General features: G+C 50.7%; 6 protein-coding genes across 6 annotated transcripts; 3 read left to right on the forward strand and 3 right to left on the reverse strand.

The window, feature by feature from the left end:
* Positions 1–885: 885 nt before the first annotated feature.
* On the forward strand, positions 886–1,799 carry GT037_008346 (trypsin-domain-containing protein; the record flags this gene model as incomplete). The annotated part of the gene is made up of 3 exons (XM_038933393.1): positions 886–1,185; positions 1,244–1,443; positions 1,496–1,799. The coding sequence occupies 3 exons, from the start codon at positions 886–888 to the stop codon at positions 1,797–1,799; spliced, it is 804 nt and encodes a 267-aa protein (XP_038784058.1).
* A 316-nt stretch (positions 1,800–2,115) lies between these two features.
* On the reverse strand, positions 2,116–3,069 carry GT037_008347 (uncharacterized protein; the record flags this gene model as incomplete). Its single annotated transcript, XM_038933394.1, has 2 exons — positions 2,116–2,781; positions 2,833–3,069. The coding sequence occupies 2 exons, from the start codon at positions 3,067–3,069 to the stop codon at positions 2,116–2,118; spliced, it is 903 nt and encodes a 300-aa protein (XP_038784059.1).
* A 362-nt stretch (positions 3,070–3,431) lies between these two features.
* Positions 3,432–4,174, forward strand: GT037_008348 (riboflavin kinase; the record flags this gene model as incomplete). The annotated part of the gene is made up of 2 exons (XM_038933395.1): positions 3,432–3,548; positions 3,596–4,174. The coding sequence occupies 2 exons, from the start codon at positions 3,432–3,434 to the stop codon at positions 4,172–4,174; spliced, it is 696 nt and encodes a 231-aa protein (XP_038784060.1).
* A 470-nt stretch (positions 4,175–4,644) lies between these two features.
* GT037_008349 (transcription activator of gluconeogenesis) lies at positions 4,645–6,802 on the reverse strand (the record flags this gene model as incomplete). The annotated part of the gene is made up of 3 exons (XM_038933396.1): positions 4,645–4,677; positions 4,730–6,528; positions 6,580–6,802. 3 exons carry the CDS (start codon positions 6,800–6,802, stop codon positions 4,645–4,647), a joined length of 2,055 nt encoding a protein of 684 aa, XP_038784061.1.
* A 1,627-nt stretch (positions 6,803–8,429) lies between these two features.
* Positions 8,430–11,087, reverse strand: GT037_008350 (mfs general substrate transporter; the record flags this gene model as incomplete). Its single annotated transcript, XM_038933397.1, has 13 exons — positions 8,430–8,496; positions 8,549–8,606; positions 8,662–8,687; positions 8,739–8,920; positions 8,993–9,026; positions 9,085–9,181; positions 9,235–9,535; positions 9,591–9,782; positions 9,835–9,871; positions 10,032–10,135; positions 10,185–10,364; positions 10,428–10,572; positions 10,636–11,087. 13 exons carry the CDS (start codon positions 11,085–11,087, stop codon positions 8,430–8,432), a joined length of 1,875 nt encoding a protein of 624 aa, XP_038784062.1.
* Positions 11,088–14,941: 3,854 nt separating this feature from the next.
* Positions 14,942–15,799, forward strand: GT037_008351 (uncharacterized protein; the record flags this gene model as incomplete). The annotated part of the gene is made up of 2 exons (XM_038933398.1): positions 14,942–15,301; positions 15,362–15,799. 2 exons carry the CDS (start codon positions 14,942–14,944, stop codon positions 15,797–15,799), a joined length of 798 nt encoding a protein of 265 aa, XP_038784063.1.
* Between the last annotated feature and the right edge of the window lie 74 nt (positions 15,800–15,873).

Below are 15,873 nucleotides of genomic sequence, written 5' to 3' on the forward strand. Positions count from 1 at the left end.
TATGCATTGCTCACGGCACTTCAGGCATTGCTCTCTCGTTAAGCTAAATGACGTGCTCACAATCTATACGCCTGTTTCGCCCAGGAACGTCTCGGAGGTGAATTGTCGATGGCACTATGTTATGTGCGATTTGTCTTCACCAGTACACAGTGCGTCAACGCGCCACCAAATCAATAGTAGCTTTCTCTTTTCCTTGAAACCAAGGTTCCTGCAACTCTGCAATAACCCACGCAAAATCAACAGAAAGAGCCATGTCATGTTGTTATTAGTGCTTGCCACAACCCTTAGCGTACGTACTATATAGTCAGCTTCCTCCGTTGATTCAATCATCAACTCTTACATCTCAACAAAAGTATCAAGGTAGAGAGATTCGTGCAGTCCATCAGATCCAGGTGAATCTTCCGATAACGGCCTCATTAATGCGACTGGCTGGATTCCTACACTGTACCAAGACAAGCTAATTGCTATATTTTCTTTTCGACTACTATGTCCCACCAATCGGCGATTACACGACTTACACAGTACGTGACGGTATTGCCCGAACACGGTGTCAAGGTACATCTTGGGTTTCCCATATTGTCTTGGCTCTACAAGCTCCGCCAAGCTAGGTTGTCGAATTTTGCCAACCCCGTTCTATTTCTTGTCAATTCCATATCTGGAAGGACTTTAGTTACCCCCAGCAGACAATGTCTTGGGGTCTCTACTGGCACCTCATAGTGCGACCGAATACGAAGGTTCGTGTTCGTGCAAGTCACAGCGAAGGAGATTACATGTCTTCTCTCTGTTGTATAAAGGTGGAAGACGTGCCAGCCTGGAGAAGTCAGTCAGTCGCTTCTGTCTTCATCTCAACGACCTTTACTCCAGTCGCTTTGCACGGTCCCCAACATGCACGCCAAGTCCATCCTTGCCGCTCTTGCGGTCCCGGCCCTCGTCTATGGCGCGGCTATTCCCCAGGAACAGGAACTGCCCGAATTCAACTGGGATGAGAGCTCTACAGACACTTCAGACATTGTTGGTGGCGTAGCCGCTTCCCAGGGCGATTTCCTTCCAATGGTCAGCGTTCAACTTGCTGGATTGGGGCACCTGTGTGGTGGTACTCTTCTCAACGCCAACACGGTCGTCAGTGCGGCTCACTGCTTCTATGATCGTATGACCGCTTCATTCAGCATTCGTGCTGGATCTCTTGTAAGTACTATTCCCTCTTCACGTAAGATGTAATTAGGCCCGTACTTACAATCTCTAGAACCGTGGCTCTGGTGGAACTGTCTCCACTGTCACTTCAATTCGCCTTCACCCCAGCTACAATGACAACACTTCGGACAACGATATCGCAATTCTGAAGCTCTCGACTCCTGTTGCAACGAGCTCCACTATTGGATACGCAACCCTCGCAGCCTCAGGCTCTGACCCTGCCGCTGGCTCCACTGCGACAGTGCTCGGCTGGTAAGTAAATCTAATCAAGCGAAGATTGTACATTGTGCTAATTTTTCTTCAGGGGTGACACAACCGATGGTGGCAGCAGCTCTACCACTCTCCGTAAGGTTTCGGTACCAATCGTCTCCCGCGCCACTTGCCGCAACAACTACTCAGTTTCTGCTATTACTGACCGCATGTTCTGCGCTGGTGTCCCCGAAGGTGGCAAGGACTCTTGCCAGGGTGACAGCGGAGGTCCCATCATCAGCTCCAGCAAGCAACTTATTGGCATTGTATCTTGGGGTAACGGCTGTGCTCTGCCTGGTCAGCCTGGTGTGTACGCCAGGGTTGGTGCGCTCACCTCTTTTGTTACTAGCAACTTGTAAGAGTTCCTAGTCGGGATGAACGGTCCTGTTGGTTGATAGAACGCGCGTGGTACTGGTGTGAAGGCGGTGACATGGGGCGGTAATGAGTGACGAATATGATTTTGATCATCTAAATGTTCCCATCACCCTATGCAAGAGAAACGTCGAACAGGTAGAGATAGTAGATTCTACTTTGCAGCTTACATTGGCTCCTAACGAGAGAGACTATAGGAATTAATAGTATTGTAGGCTTCTAGGTTCTCTATGTATGTCTATATAGCTCTAATACGCTTTGTTGTAGTAGAAGGAAGTACTCTCTCATGTCGGATACCATGATTCACCATGCGACTAAATAAGAGAAGTCGTCCCTGATGTACTCGAACTTCTTCTGGTTCGACTCTGCCCACTCGCGCACCTTTCGAATACCCTCCAAATCCGCCTGCATATGTTCAGTCGAAGTCGACCCATTCAGCACCACAATTCCTTGATCCATGACGAGAGCATAGAGCGCAATGGGCAGTTCAACATTCGTCGCTTTGGCCAAAGCGGCAACTGGTTTTGACTTGAGAAGAACGGGATTACCGGTCAAAGTCCAGAATGACTGATACATGATGCCACTCAATCGGCAGTATTCACGCAACTCTACATCGTGGTACGTGTCAGGGTGGAAGCGATTCTGCACCACTGCTGGCTTGACCTTGGCACGTAGCCACAGATCTCGGAGGATGGGAAGAGTGACATTCGAGATACCGAGGGAACGAATCTTGTGCGGCACATAAGTCTCCAGTAACCGCCAAGCCTGCAGTGTTTGCTCACTGGTGGGTAGTGGCGAATGAAGAAGTAAGCAGTCAATGTATGAGTCGTCTTCCGATTTCTGCCCATATCGCAAATTCTTGAGTGAGGATGCGACAGATGTGCGTATCTGAACGTCTAATGGCGCTTCAGGGTCGTAGGGCATATTGCTCAGATCTTGGCCAGCGGGAGTGGTGTATTTCGTCTGTAGCTGTTGAAAATAAACACCACACATCTTGAGAGAAAGGGGGGAAGTTCATACATATATCTCCTCTCGCTTCACCAGACCTTCCTCGAACGCCTCACGAAGCGCATCCCCAACTAAAGGTTCTTGGTAATGCCGAGGCTGTGCAGCTGTGTCGACGCGACGAAACCCATGGACAAGTGCTTCTTTTATTAATCTCTTCGTTTGGCTTTTCTTCCAGGCGGTACCATAGATGAACGCGGGCTGTTCATCAAACAGGCGTGATTTACGTTGACTGGTCGAAGCAGAAGCCATGGTGCGTGTGGACGATAGTGAACAATTGACACAAGGCTCCGGAACGGCGCGATATGCAAGTAGAGAGTACCGAAGTCTAGATGCCATGTCTCACCCTCACTGACTGAATCGTGGCGATTCACATGTAAACGTCCAAATCGGGAGTGACGATGCAAGGGACGTACCTGGACCCTGATGACTAAGCCAACGGTGACGCCTGGCATCTGTAAGCCCCACCAAGGTTCCGATCGGACCTCTATCATCCCGACCAGAAAGTGCTCGAAGTACCACGCTCAATACGACCCTTTCTCGTGATAACCGCCTTCCTCTTCTCTCCATATCCCGGATTACCTTCCAGGAGTACTACAGACTAGTCAGACAAAATGGGTCGTCCAGACGGTCCTCGCGACCCCATCGCCGGTGCCGATACACCACAGCCACCTTTCCCAATAAAGCTCCGAGGGCCAGTAGTCAAGGGCTTCGGGCGAGGAAGTAAAGAGGTACAAACCAATTAGTCGTCTTGACCGTATCCCAAAGCTGACAATAGCAGCTAGGCATACCGACCGCCAACATTCCCCTCTCCGGCCTAAGCATAGGCGGCCACGACGAGCTAGAGTCCGGCATCTACTATGGCTGGTGCACACTCGACACATCCTCCATCGAATCCTCCACAACCTCTTCCAGCGTACCAAGCGCCAAGGACGATACCTCTGTCCCTAGCAAATCCTCCTCGCACGCTGTCTTAGATCTCGAATACTCGTCCGAGACCCCCACACCATCAACCATCTACCCGACTGTACTGTCAATCGGCTACAACCCGTACTACAAGAACACACAACGTAGTATTGAGATTCACATCTTACATAACTTCAAACAAGACTTCTATGGCGCGAACCTCAGTTTGATGATACTGGGCTTCATACGGCCAGAGTACGATTACGTGAGTAAGGACGCGTTGGTGGAGGATATCAGAGAGGATATTAGGGTTGCACAAAGGAGTTTAGCAAGAGAGGGGTACGAAGCTTGGAAGAAGGATGAGTGGTTGAAGGGTGGTGAGGATACCAAGATCAATTGGAATCAAGCTGGGCAGAAAGATGGGGTGGGAATTTCGCACATGATGAATTAGAGTGACGAGGGTTAGAGGAAGCGATCATGTTTATAGACGACCGACGATCCCACGACATGCATAGCGATAACCGTGTATGAAGGAACATTGTTATTATGCCGATATTCTAGCCATGAAAGCATTGGTATCGCGCCTATGTTGGCAGCTTGTCTACTCCGATCACGCCCTCGATGTGCACCGTTTAACACCCAAACCAAACAACAGCAATTTCCCAAATTATACCTTTCCAAGATGCGCATGTCTCGTGAGACGACCTAGGTATCCATCCATGCGTATGCGCCGGTCATGAAAACAACCCCATGAACATAAAAGCACTTTTTATACTGCCGCTATGACGTGATCGCACATCAGCTGTGAAGATGGCGTCGTTCATATTCATGCGACTATTCGTCAAGTGAGACGATCTCGAAGAAATCTACCTCTTGTGAGGCTATGTAGGTGATGCAACGTCCAGCCCAATCGCCCTTCGATTATTGCAGACCCTTGTCAAGCACAGGCATAACCTGGATCCTAATTAGCAGCTTCTCATATACAGAACATTAGGGTTCAACTTACACTCATGCAAACAAGCACAGGCATATCAAACATATCGCGCTTGATATGCCACCAGATCATACAATCGACCATACCATTCTTCGCCCCAAGCCTTTGCATAGCGCTCTCGCCTTCGACCTTGACGAGTGGGTCAGCCTTGACGTCAGAGCCAGCATTCGCATTCTTCATTTCTTGGATGCGGTCTATGTCGGCTTTGGTTTGGTATCTCAGCATGTTGACACGCTGAGAGGCATAGCCATGAGGGTCCTGGTAACAGAGTTCGGAGAAGTGCTGCAAGAACTCCAGTGCGGACTTGGGATCCATAAGCTCAATGATGTTGACGCTGGGTGTGGCCGTCTCAGAGTCTTGCGCGGTAAGATTGGGTGTTGTGTTTTGAGTTGAGCCAGTATCGCTTTCACTTGTTTCACGATTTGTCCCAGTGTTGACGTTGAGGTTTGGCTCGTGGCCGAGCAGAACTGAGTCTTTCCAGCCGGTGAGAATGGTAAACTCCTTGTTAATGCCGACAATCTCGCCAGATCGCCGACATATTAAAAATGGTGTACCGACCTCTGCGAAGTGATCCTGCAATGTCATGACTTGGCGCTGCAGTCCCATTTCTTGATGGATCAAGTCGTCCCTATTCAACTCTTCTCTCACTTGCAACAGCACAGGTCGGTAGTTCTGCAGATACTGTTGGGCTTTGGCAACCCACGGTCTTGAATAGTTCTTGTCAATCAGCTGGTAGAGCCTGTGGTAGCCCTTGACGTAGTCATATGGCTTGGTAACTCCTTGGTAGATGGCCTTGGTATCTCGTTGACGTTTGCGGATACCATTTGAGTTCATCGGTTGAATTGCTGTCGTTGATGGTCTCTGTTCGCGCTGCGATCGGTTGACGGCTGGAGAGTGTTGCGCGTGAGGTCGATTGGTGTTGGCGAAGAAAGCTGCAGTTGCCAATGGGTTGTCGCCCTCGAATGTGGATGCATCCGTGGAAGCTGGGCTTGCTGTAGAACCCGGTCCTTGGCCAATGACGAATGCATGTGGACCACTAAGACTGTCGTTCCGAAGACTGTGGTGGTCATGCCCGGCTGAAGTGTTTGGCGTGTGCACATGCATACTGCCTTGCCGCGAATGCGAGTCTTGCCACTCGCCCGCTGGAAGCCCGTTGGGGTTGTATGCCATTGCGGTTGCGGCATTGTTCTGGTCCGCATAAGTGGAGGGCATTTGCTGATTGTACATGTTTACAGCACCATTCATATTACTCATCATTCCGTTATCGTGGGGTGTGTCCACTGCGCCTGACGACATATGACCAAGCATGCCAAACTCGAGCGCTCCATAGTGGTTGCCAAAGTTCAGACTTGAGATATCAAAATTGAACAATGCTGGGTCACTTGGATCGAACAAGGGTCCGAATTGCTGCAACTGGCTCTGTTGGCCTTGGGGCATAGTGCTCGGTGCATTTTGCACTGGCCCGTGGTGCGATTGGTTGAACGGGGGTGAGATTGGCGACTGCTGATTGTTGAAGGCGTGGCTATCTTGCGCAACAGGTAGTTGCCCTGGTATCGAGTTGGGTGGATAAAACGCTGCTGGTTGGGTTTGATTGTACATGTTGCTCTGTGGAGAGACGGAGACTGTTTGGGTTTCGTGGCTCGGGATCGGTGTTGGGCGGTTGCCGTTCATGTATGGATAGTGACCGCCTACACCTGGCATGAGAGCTCCATCTGGCGCGTCGTGTAGATACTTTGCCTTTTTGCGCACGCCGTCCATGCAGTGATCTTGGAGGCCGCGCTTGATGCAGCGATTGCATGGTCTTTCATCACCTAGAACATGTCAGTCTTTTTACTGAGTCGATTCCGTATATTTGCACTCACCACACGTCAGATGAGCTCTTTGGCAGGCGAAACATGCCCTCCGCGCCTTTTTCCTCCGTGGCCTGAGAGGATCCTTTGCATTGGGCTTTCCGTTGGTAGGCTTCTGGGTGGAGTCACCATTGCCAGATTGGCGGTCTGCCGACTGTTCAGCAGCCATGTCGTCGTCCAAGTCGCTCCTGTACTCGGGCGAAGGAGAGACATCTTGGGCGTCTGGGGTGGTCATGATATCCCCTCTACTCAGCGCAGGCACTCGGCCGAGCACGGACGTTCGCTGCTGTGAACTGAGGCGCTGGGCCTTGACGCTTGGTGCTGCGTGTAGCCGTCAGTGGTGATCTAGGGGTGTTCCCGGCAAAGTGGTTCAGCCAATGTGTCTGGGGTGCACGACTGGGGGCGTTCCAGCTGTGTGTTTTAAGGTGCGATCACGCGTGTGTTGGCTGCTTGAACGAGCGCTGCCGTGGCACTCTGATAAATCCAATGACGAGCTCTGCAAGGGAGGGAGATAGTGAAGGACTCTCAATCCGGCGGACAGGTATGGGACAGTGCTATTGTGGTACGGGGCCGGGGTCCATGTAATCGAGGGAGCATTCCAGGAGCACACAGAACCATGTTTGATAGCGAGATGCTACCGCGACGCGCTGCCCATGCTGCTGGGAGTCGGGTGTGGTTCTACAAGCGGTGCCGGGCTTCGTATCGTAAGCCCACGGGAGGTGAGAGCAGCAGCGTGGCAGTGACGGGTGGGGCGTCGCTTGGAGCACAGAAGGAGCGACGCGGTAGGTCAGCGCGGTGGTACGACGCTTGAGAAGTCACGGTCGGCGCTGGGGCAGGTGCGATGGGTGATGATGATCGTCTGGGGAGGCAGGAAGCAAGTCGCGACGGAGCGCGCGGTCGAGGCGATGGAGGCGCTGCTAGGTTTGACGAGCTTCCAGGGCACTTGCAGCGCTGTGTGCAGTTGGGAGTGGGCTCGAGGCGTCGGGCGCGGGTCGTGTGTGGTAGATTGGGGCTCTCGCTGCAAGATGCGCGCAGATGCGATTCCCCGCAATTGGCTGTTCGAGGTTTGCTGGAAGTTGCAGCCCACGCAGCTGCCTCGGTCCCTGTCGACCGGTAAGCCGCTGGCTTGGCCTCGCGCTAGCCTGTAGTCACGCACTTCTGCTTCACTATTTGGACATCACTAGCCGCAATAGCCCACTTCAGCCACTTCAGGCCTCTTCGCCTCTCGTCTACCACCGGATCGTCGCCAATACGCGGTGGGTCTTGTATATCATTGCAGATTGAGTGCTGTACTGCAGAGAACCCTGCCCAGTCACTCGCAATTCCCACCTCAACACCTCATGCCACACAGCGCATACCCAAAAAGCAAGCAGCCGGCATGCCCAAAGTGCCTCAGACTCGGCTATGGGGCATGCATGCAGTGTGGGATACGAGCCCTTGGCGCCAAATATGGATGGTTCCTCGTCAGCCTATTGGCGCGCTGGTACTACCAACTATCATCACTCCCTCCCGCTCGTCTACGCTTCGCGAGCTTTGTGTGCCCTCAATGTCTCCCTCACCGTGTCTCTGGCCTGCCGACCACGTTTCCTCGCACGCTGGTGCACCGCCCTCGGCAACGGTACCATCCGCTGCCGCTTTCGGCTTTCGTGTATCCGTTGTCCCTCGAGCTGGCGTGGCCGCCCTCGTGGCGCTCATGTTCCGTTGCACAGAGGCCCGGCCAGCTTGCTTCATGTGGTCTCACGTGTGGGCGCAAAATCCTTGATTCAATGAAAATCTTTGACATGCAAATGCCGTGTCACTCTCTATTATTAGTCCGCTTCCAGTCAAGTCTGCCACATGCCCTCGCCTCGCTTCCTGGTTGACTATGCTGATGCATATCGACTGCCTCCCCTGAGTCGCTTGCCATATCGAAAGAACAAGATTGGAAATCTGCAATAAGACATATTAGTGAGTCCCACAACCCTCGTTCTGGGTCACTTACGGGGCCATTGCAAGTGCCAGGAAGGCAAGCAGAGTAGTTGCCCACTGGTAGCCGAGATCTGTTCCAAATCAGTGACCGCTCTTTCATCGAAGCGCATCGTCCTCGAGACTTACTGTTGTACATCTGAACACCAAATAGTCTATGACACTAATTAGCAATTAAGCCTGACCCAACGGTGATGCTAACTTACGGGAATGCCGCAGCAAAGTACGACCGCGCGAAGCTGTTGGCCGCAAGAGCCGATGCAGCGTAGACAGGGTACTGTTCGGCGACGTCACTATCTCTGTACCCAAAAGTCTGGTCCGATGTCGGTGCGTGGTACTTACGGCTTCGACCAAGAATGTGAAGACCCCTGAATAGACCCAAATGACACTACGTCACGCAATGCAGTCAGTGAGCTGCTCTCATTGATCATACTCGGAGTCTTAGAAGAAGAAAACATACCCGAGACCAAATACTGCCGAAAAGATTATTGGAACTGCGGTGTCATGGTCAGTTATTATTGCGATTCTACGATATGCAGGATGTTGTCATACCTATCCAATGAACCTGCAGAAGCCGGGGTGTTAGCATAGAAGCTTTCATACCAAAAGCACTCTGAACTTACTGATGAGTACGTTGTCCACCCAAACCCTGCATACGCATGATTAGAAGCTTGTTCTATTCGAGGCCGTGCGGAAGCTTACCAAAGAGAGCGACAGGGACGACCCAGGCCCCAAGAATAGTTGAAGGAAGTCGAAATTCAGGTTCCGAACCTCCAGGCTCACCCCCTTGTTCCTCACGCTGGCGCACAAGCCTGCCGTATATCCTTCTCCAGATAGGGTCCGTGGAGATACCCGCTAGCATGCCTACCAACAGACCCAGGAATGCAAGCCCAGTCTGCGATATGCTAAAGCCGTGATTGTTTTGGAACACGAGGGGGAAAGCGCCAAAGAAGAGGTACAAAATGCCCAATAGAATAGCGGACAGTATGCAGAGGCTCAAGCACTAGAATGCAGCCGTCAGTACGCCAATCAAGGCCTCATCGAGTGCGGAGACCCACCATAGGCTCAAAGAACAGTAATTGAAACGGGCGAATGCATGACCACAGCACGGTTTTGGCAATAGAGCGGTCCATCTTCTCAATCGGCGCTATCCACTCTGGGTTGCCGGTCTCTTCTCGTAGTCGAATCGCCTTCCGACGGAGCAGAACGGGGTGGTACGTTTCAGGCACGAACATAACGATCAGGCAAAGCTACAAGGCTAACTTTAGTCTTTGGTACACATGGTGTGCAGCACAACCTTACCTGAACTCCAGACCAGATGATGAGCACGTAGAAACACCTGTTTTCATGTCAACACACCGCCAGTTGCTTCCGCGAGGCCTAATCTAGGTATTCTTGATACGAACATCTAGGCAGATGCTGCCAACTTGAGCAACGCCGCTGGATCTGCAGGTGCAGTGTCGCAGGGTGAGAAAGGTGGGTCTTGAATAAGCACTTACCATCTCCACGTAGTGTTCTCGACGATGAAGCCTCCTATTAGGGGACCAACTTCTGGACCGACAAATGGGCTAGCTGTGTAAACCATCATAGGCGCAGATAGCTCCTACGCTGTTGTCAGAAATAGAAAACTCGCGAACACAGTATTAACTGACGTGTTTTCCAAACATATCACCGACAGTGCCTCCAGCTACACTGAGGAAGGCTGAGCCGGCTAGTCCATCTAGAAAGCGCGCGACCAACATTGTCTGAATGTTCTGTGCCACAGCGCATGGTATCATCCAGATCAGGAAGAACGTGAACGAGCAGATATAGATAGGTCTTCGACCATAGAACTACGATTGGTTAGTCAATCACAGCAACATTGGAGTGCCGTAATCCCCGGCAGCTGTACGCACCTCCGAGAGGGGACTGAGGATCATCGGTCCTGCGCCTAGCCCTGCGACGAACATGGACAAGCCAAGCGTACACACTAAGCGGGAGGCCCCAAACTCTGGCTCCAGCTGACTATAGGTTGACGTGTATAGTGATGAAGTGCATGTCCTACATTTGGTAATTATTAGTCTGTGCTTGTGCAATGACTGAGAAACCAATATCATGACGTACACGCAAAGAGAACTGCTGGCGCATATCAATACGATGAGCCATCTCCGTAGTTTGCCCATGCTTCTCGGGTTCTCTGGATCTGCGTCACCGTCCCAAGTCACTAGATACGGCTGCTCCGTGACAGCTCCAGTTCTGGATTTGCTCGGTCCTTGGGTATTGCCTTCAGCATCGAGGCATGTGTAGCCGTCTCCTCCAGCCCGTGAGTGATGCGATCTGACCGTCTTCAGGCTCCTCCCATCTTGCGAGCGTCGACTTTGGCTGCGGCCTCTTTCAGAATCTCCTTCTTTCGTTGATCGCGTAGCTCCATCAAGTCCAACCACTTTCTCTTCGTCGATGTCGGCAGCAGATTCTCGTCTTTTCTCGTAGTCACTTGACGCGCTGTCTTCGTGTTGTTCCTGCGCCGAGCCAAGGCTCATTCTTTCCTTTGGCTCCATTGGTTCCGATTTCGCCATCGTTCTATGATTGATGAAACGATGTGCAAAGTTCGATGAGTACCAAATGACACTCACTAACAACGCGCCAATCTCTTAGAGCCCGTTCCACCCTGGGAATGGCCGTTGCCGCTCGGATTTAACTCGCTAAGATGCCTGTAGAACCCCTTGATGACGAACCCTGGTCAGGCGAAGCGGTGCATGTCCAACATGGGAAGGGATTTAGACGGAGGAGACAAGATGCGAAAGACATCGCGCTTCGATCAAGCTTCCAGACCGCGCCGCGGCAATCGGCTCAAAGGCTCTGGAGCGGCATATGGGTAAAGTGGGGTGACGTCTTGCTGCCATAACGGCGCCGCTTCGTGACTCTGGGGTGTGTAGGTGCGTCATCCGGCTATACGATCGGTTACCGTTCTGGCATAAACATTTCGCCACATCTGCCTGCAGGAAACGAGGCTGAGATTTAGCAACGGTCGCAACGCTTCATGCATGCCTTATTGGAAGGCAGTCATTGTTTCTCATCTTCTCTTCGGGGCTTCTTCTTGACTGCGCGCTCCGTCTCTTTCCCCTTCAATTGCCGCGATCGGCGCAAAACCTGCCGTTCACGAAGACTAGCGGGCCGCATTTAGCAAAACCATCCGCTCGGAAAAGCTTTTGCCCTGCGTGCTGATAAAGAACCCTTTCTGCTCTATGCTCCTCGACCCACATTCTTATATGATAGCTGGTGCCTTGGCGTGGTGCTGTGAACAGTTATTGTGTGAACTTGTGCACCCAGTGGTCGAAGGTCTTCCAGGCGCACCTGCTCCAACGCCATCTCCGAGCTTTGAGACCAGGCGCCTCGATTTTGATTCGACAACATTGCCCGCGATGTACAAAGTATGTTGACCCTGTACGATATCGTACATTCAGGATGTTCCCGATATCGTTGGACAGCTCGCATCTCCAACTATAGATGTTTGACGCTTTCGGCCCTTGCCCGCCGCCATCAATAACGGCACCACGTGGAAAATGCACTAGGCGGTTTAACAAGCTTCGATGAGGAAAAAGGAATGAAGTAGCCCTCCTTCCAGACGTTTTCTCCAGTACGCAAACAAATCGCCAGCACGCCTTAAATAACATAGTGGACGCATGTTTTTCTTCATTAGGCGGGTACAGCGATAACGGGCGGAGGGCGTTACACACTCGATGACCCCAAAATGGACGATAGGTGTGCTACGTTCCATTCTGATTCGATAATGTTGACTATGCGACTACCTGTCATGCAACTTGAGAGACGCTTACACCATAAGATTGATGCACTCCAGTCATCTTCGCAGCGATACCGTCTTCAAATTTCATGCTGCGTGCACAAGGATATGCTACTGCGACTGGAGAGCTCTTAGGAATGGTTCGCTGCTGGAGTGAGGTTCAACATGTGCAATAGTGTTACGGAACACATGTCTTCGAAAACTATCTCCTTAGTTCGAAAGCGTGCGCATAGCTACCAAGATGTTTAGGTAGACTTAGAAATTGTCACAGAAGAGAAATGCTTCAGTATCTGCCATAAGAACGTCATAGGGCATATAGAGCCAGCGAGTTCAAGAGAGGGTACTGCTTTTCTAGCTTCGTGTCTATTGTATTTATCCAAATCAGTGTATTGCGATGTGTTGGAGACTATAGATAGTGAATGGTTCGTGATTTAGCAACTCGATGAGCTTGTCAAATCTTGAGTTCGATTGAATATCTTCATATATCAGACTACATTACCGAAACGCAGTGCGCTATGTAGTATATCTGAACAACAGAATGGATCAACTTGTCCTAATGCTCAGTCATGCCATTTAGAATGTCAAATGATCAGTAGCAATATGCAAAGATATTTCGACAGCAACGGTCAATAATGACCTGACAATATACACATACCTGATGCTCCTTGTGCACCAACACGCTGTGACCTTTCCCATACTCCTCACCCGTTCCTGCCTCGCTTGCTGCTCCTGCTGCGATACGTAGAGACCTTCTTCCTTAGCAAGTGATACTTGCTGCCAGAACACACCATACTGTCAGGAATCGCAATCGCCTACAAATTCGGTGCAGTCACAGCTGGATACTGGCAAGAGATACTCAACCACAGAGCCCAGTACAAAACCTCGCTTCCGCCCACCAAGACACCTTTTCTCTTCCATCATCTTTCTTCTATCAATTCAATCCACAGTCGCTACCCTACACGCTTTTTACTTCTTTTATTCCTTGCACATTATTTCATGAGGGCTATCAGGCCCGTACCTGGAGTGCGGAAGGCTCTTCTTCTGGAGGGCCTTCCTCTTATGCACTCCAAAAGGAAGACACGCCATATTGCTGTTCCATAGCAGTTGTGGTCATCGGGGCGGGCAGATCAAAGTGCCTCCTCGCAGTCACGAAACCCAGAGTATCATCGGATGCATTGACGGTGTTTCAGATTGTATTGGAGGCTACATCTATTCGATGTTCAGATTAGTGCGCTGGCGCGAAATGGCATCCTCTTTCTCATCGTGCTTGTTCCTTCTGTTCGTGATGCTATAACTCGAGACTGACCGTATTACCCTTACCTCTACTTTGAGTTCCTATGAGATGTTGTTGAATTGCCCAGATGGCGAAGAAATGCTTGTCCTGGTGATGCGGTGAACTTTATCATTACCTCATGCTTCCTATCTACCTAGGTACCCTGGCAAGTGTGCAAGGATCGGAGTTGGCAGTAGAGGCTACCTAATGATAGAACAATTACACGTATCGTAGATTTTATTATTATTACAGGGAGATCTTACCTAACATCCGCGAGGAACGGATACTGGTCACAGAACGGAACTCTAATTGCGAAAACCTGGTTTTGTCGCGCCACACGCAGCCCATTACGAACACGACCGACATCCTTCGCCCGCTTAGCACCACTTCCTGTGGTCGTACCAACAAAAAAGCCGCACTGAAGAGTATAAATTCTTCGCGTCCTTTCATCCCATTCTTTTTCTCTATCCCTGATGTTTCTTCCTTTTGGAGTGGATAGGTGGAAGGCCCTTCAGAAGAAGATTTTCTCGCACTCCAGGTAATTCTTGAGATTCCTCTACTCATTCTCGCCAGCGAAAGCTATTAGCTTACATACTCGAGAGCCCTTTCTACAGAAAACGTGGTTCTAGGTAGTTCGCAAATAGCTCGCTCCTGGGGTCGATCGGAGGCGGTGATGATAATGGCAGATGGACAAACTCTCTTCTGGGAGTTTACAGTTCCAGTACCGAATATCTGAGCCTCAAAAATATCTTTCTAATTCATACAAGGGAGTTGGTGAGGAGAATTGTCGACAGGCGCCACACGTCTCCCATTGCAAGTGCAATACTGGAGATCGTGAACGCGCTCGCCGCCTCCATGGCTGTGTACATGGTGGCAGCATATGGGTAATCGGCAGAGACAAGTTTAGATTAGATAATCCAATATTCATCATTCTTGTCGAACACTCTGCTGTGTGGAAGTGAAGTTCGCATCGTGCTATGTGGTGTTGTTGGTCGTTGAATCGGGCGTTGCCCGCACCGACACGGCAATGAGTTCCTGAATCGCCCGGTCCTGAACTCCGTCAACTTCCGGGCCTGCGGTGCTAAATACACTCGGCACTCTAACTCACCAAACCTTACTCAAGTTGCAAGGATATTCAGCAGCGCATGATAGCTTGATAAATGTTGATGCCTACAAGAAGGTCCGAGTATAGGAGCGAAAGAGTGTTCTGGCGCCGACGCCTACGACAATTCCATGTTTATTCGCCATGTATAACGAAGGGAGCTGCTCCGTGAACAAGATGTAGTATCAAATCACAGTATCTTATATTCTTCATAGCTACTGATCTCGTCGCGCACCCAGAAGACCCTACCAGAATGTCAGACTCTACCAAATACACTTACAAGCTCCTGAACCGGCGAGTACTCGTAATCGGCGGGTCTTCAGGCATCGGTTTCTGCGTCGCAGAAGCATCCTTGGAGCATGGCGCGATAGTCACGATATGCTCTTCCAACGAGGATCGCATCAACCAGGCAGTCAAGAAGCTACAACGCAGTTATCCTTCCGCTAAAAACAAGGTGTTTGGTGTTCGAGTTGATCTCTCGAACCCAGATACGCTCGAGACAGAGCTAAACGCAATGTTGGATAGCACAAAAGAGAAGCTAGAAGGACAATTTTTGGACCATGTGGTCTTTACAGCCGGCAATATGGCACCTACGATCAAGCTAGAAGACATGGTAAGATTGCACTCCATATGAAAGAACTCAGACCGATCGAGATGAACTAAATTTGAATAGACCATGCAAAACATTTTGCAAGCAGGTCAAGTCCGTTTCTTTGCTCCTCTTCTCCTGGCGAAATTCCTTCCCAGCTATGTTAAGCCCTCGTACACATCTTCGTACACTATCACTACGGGCACTACATCAGAAAAACCTGTGTCTGACTGGAGTGTCGTGGGATCTTACGCTGGCGGCCATCATAGCATGGTTCGCAACCTGGCATTGGATCTTCGGCCTATCAGGGTCAATGGTGTCAGCCCAGGGGCCGTAGATACCGAGCTATGGGCAATGTCTGCGAGCGAAAAGAAAGCAGCCATGGATGCAATAGCAGAGAAGATGACAACGGGTCGACCTGGGCAGCCAGAGGATGTTGCGGAGTCTTATTTGGCCATTATGAAAGACGTGAATATGGACGGTAGCGTGATCAGAACGGATGGTGGATATATGCTCACGTAGCAGACACTTTCAGAACCATAATCATGTTCGCTAATGAGTATCCTGCCAATATCACTGTGCATTACCAAGTAGAG

The sequence above is a fragment of the Alternaria burnsii genome, assembly GCF_013036055.1.
Source record: "Alternaria burnsii strain CBS107.38 chromosome Unknown 753, whole genome shotgun sequence".
Lineage (NCBI taxonomy): Eukaryota > Fungi > Ascomycota > Dothideomycetes > Pleosporales > Pleosporaceae > Alternaria > Alternaria burnsii.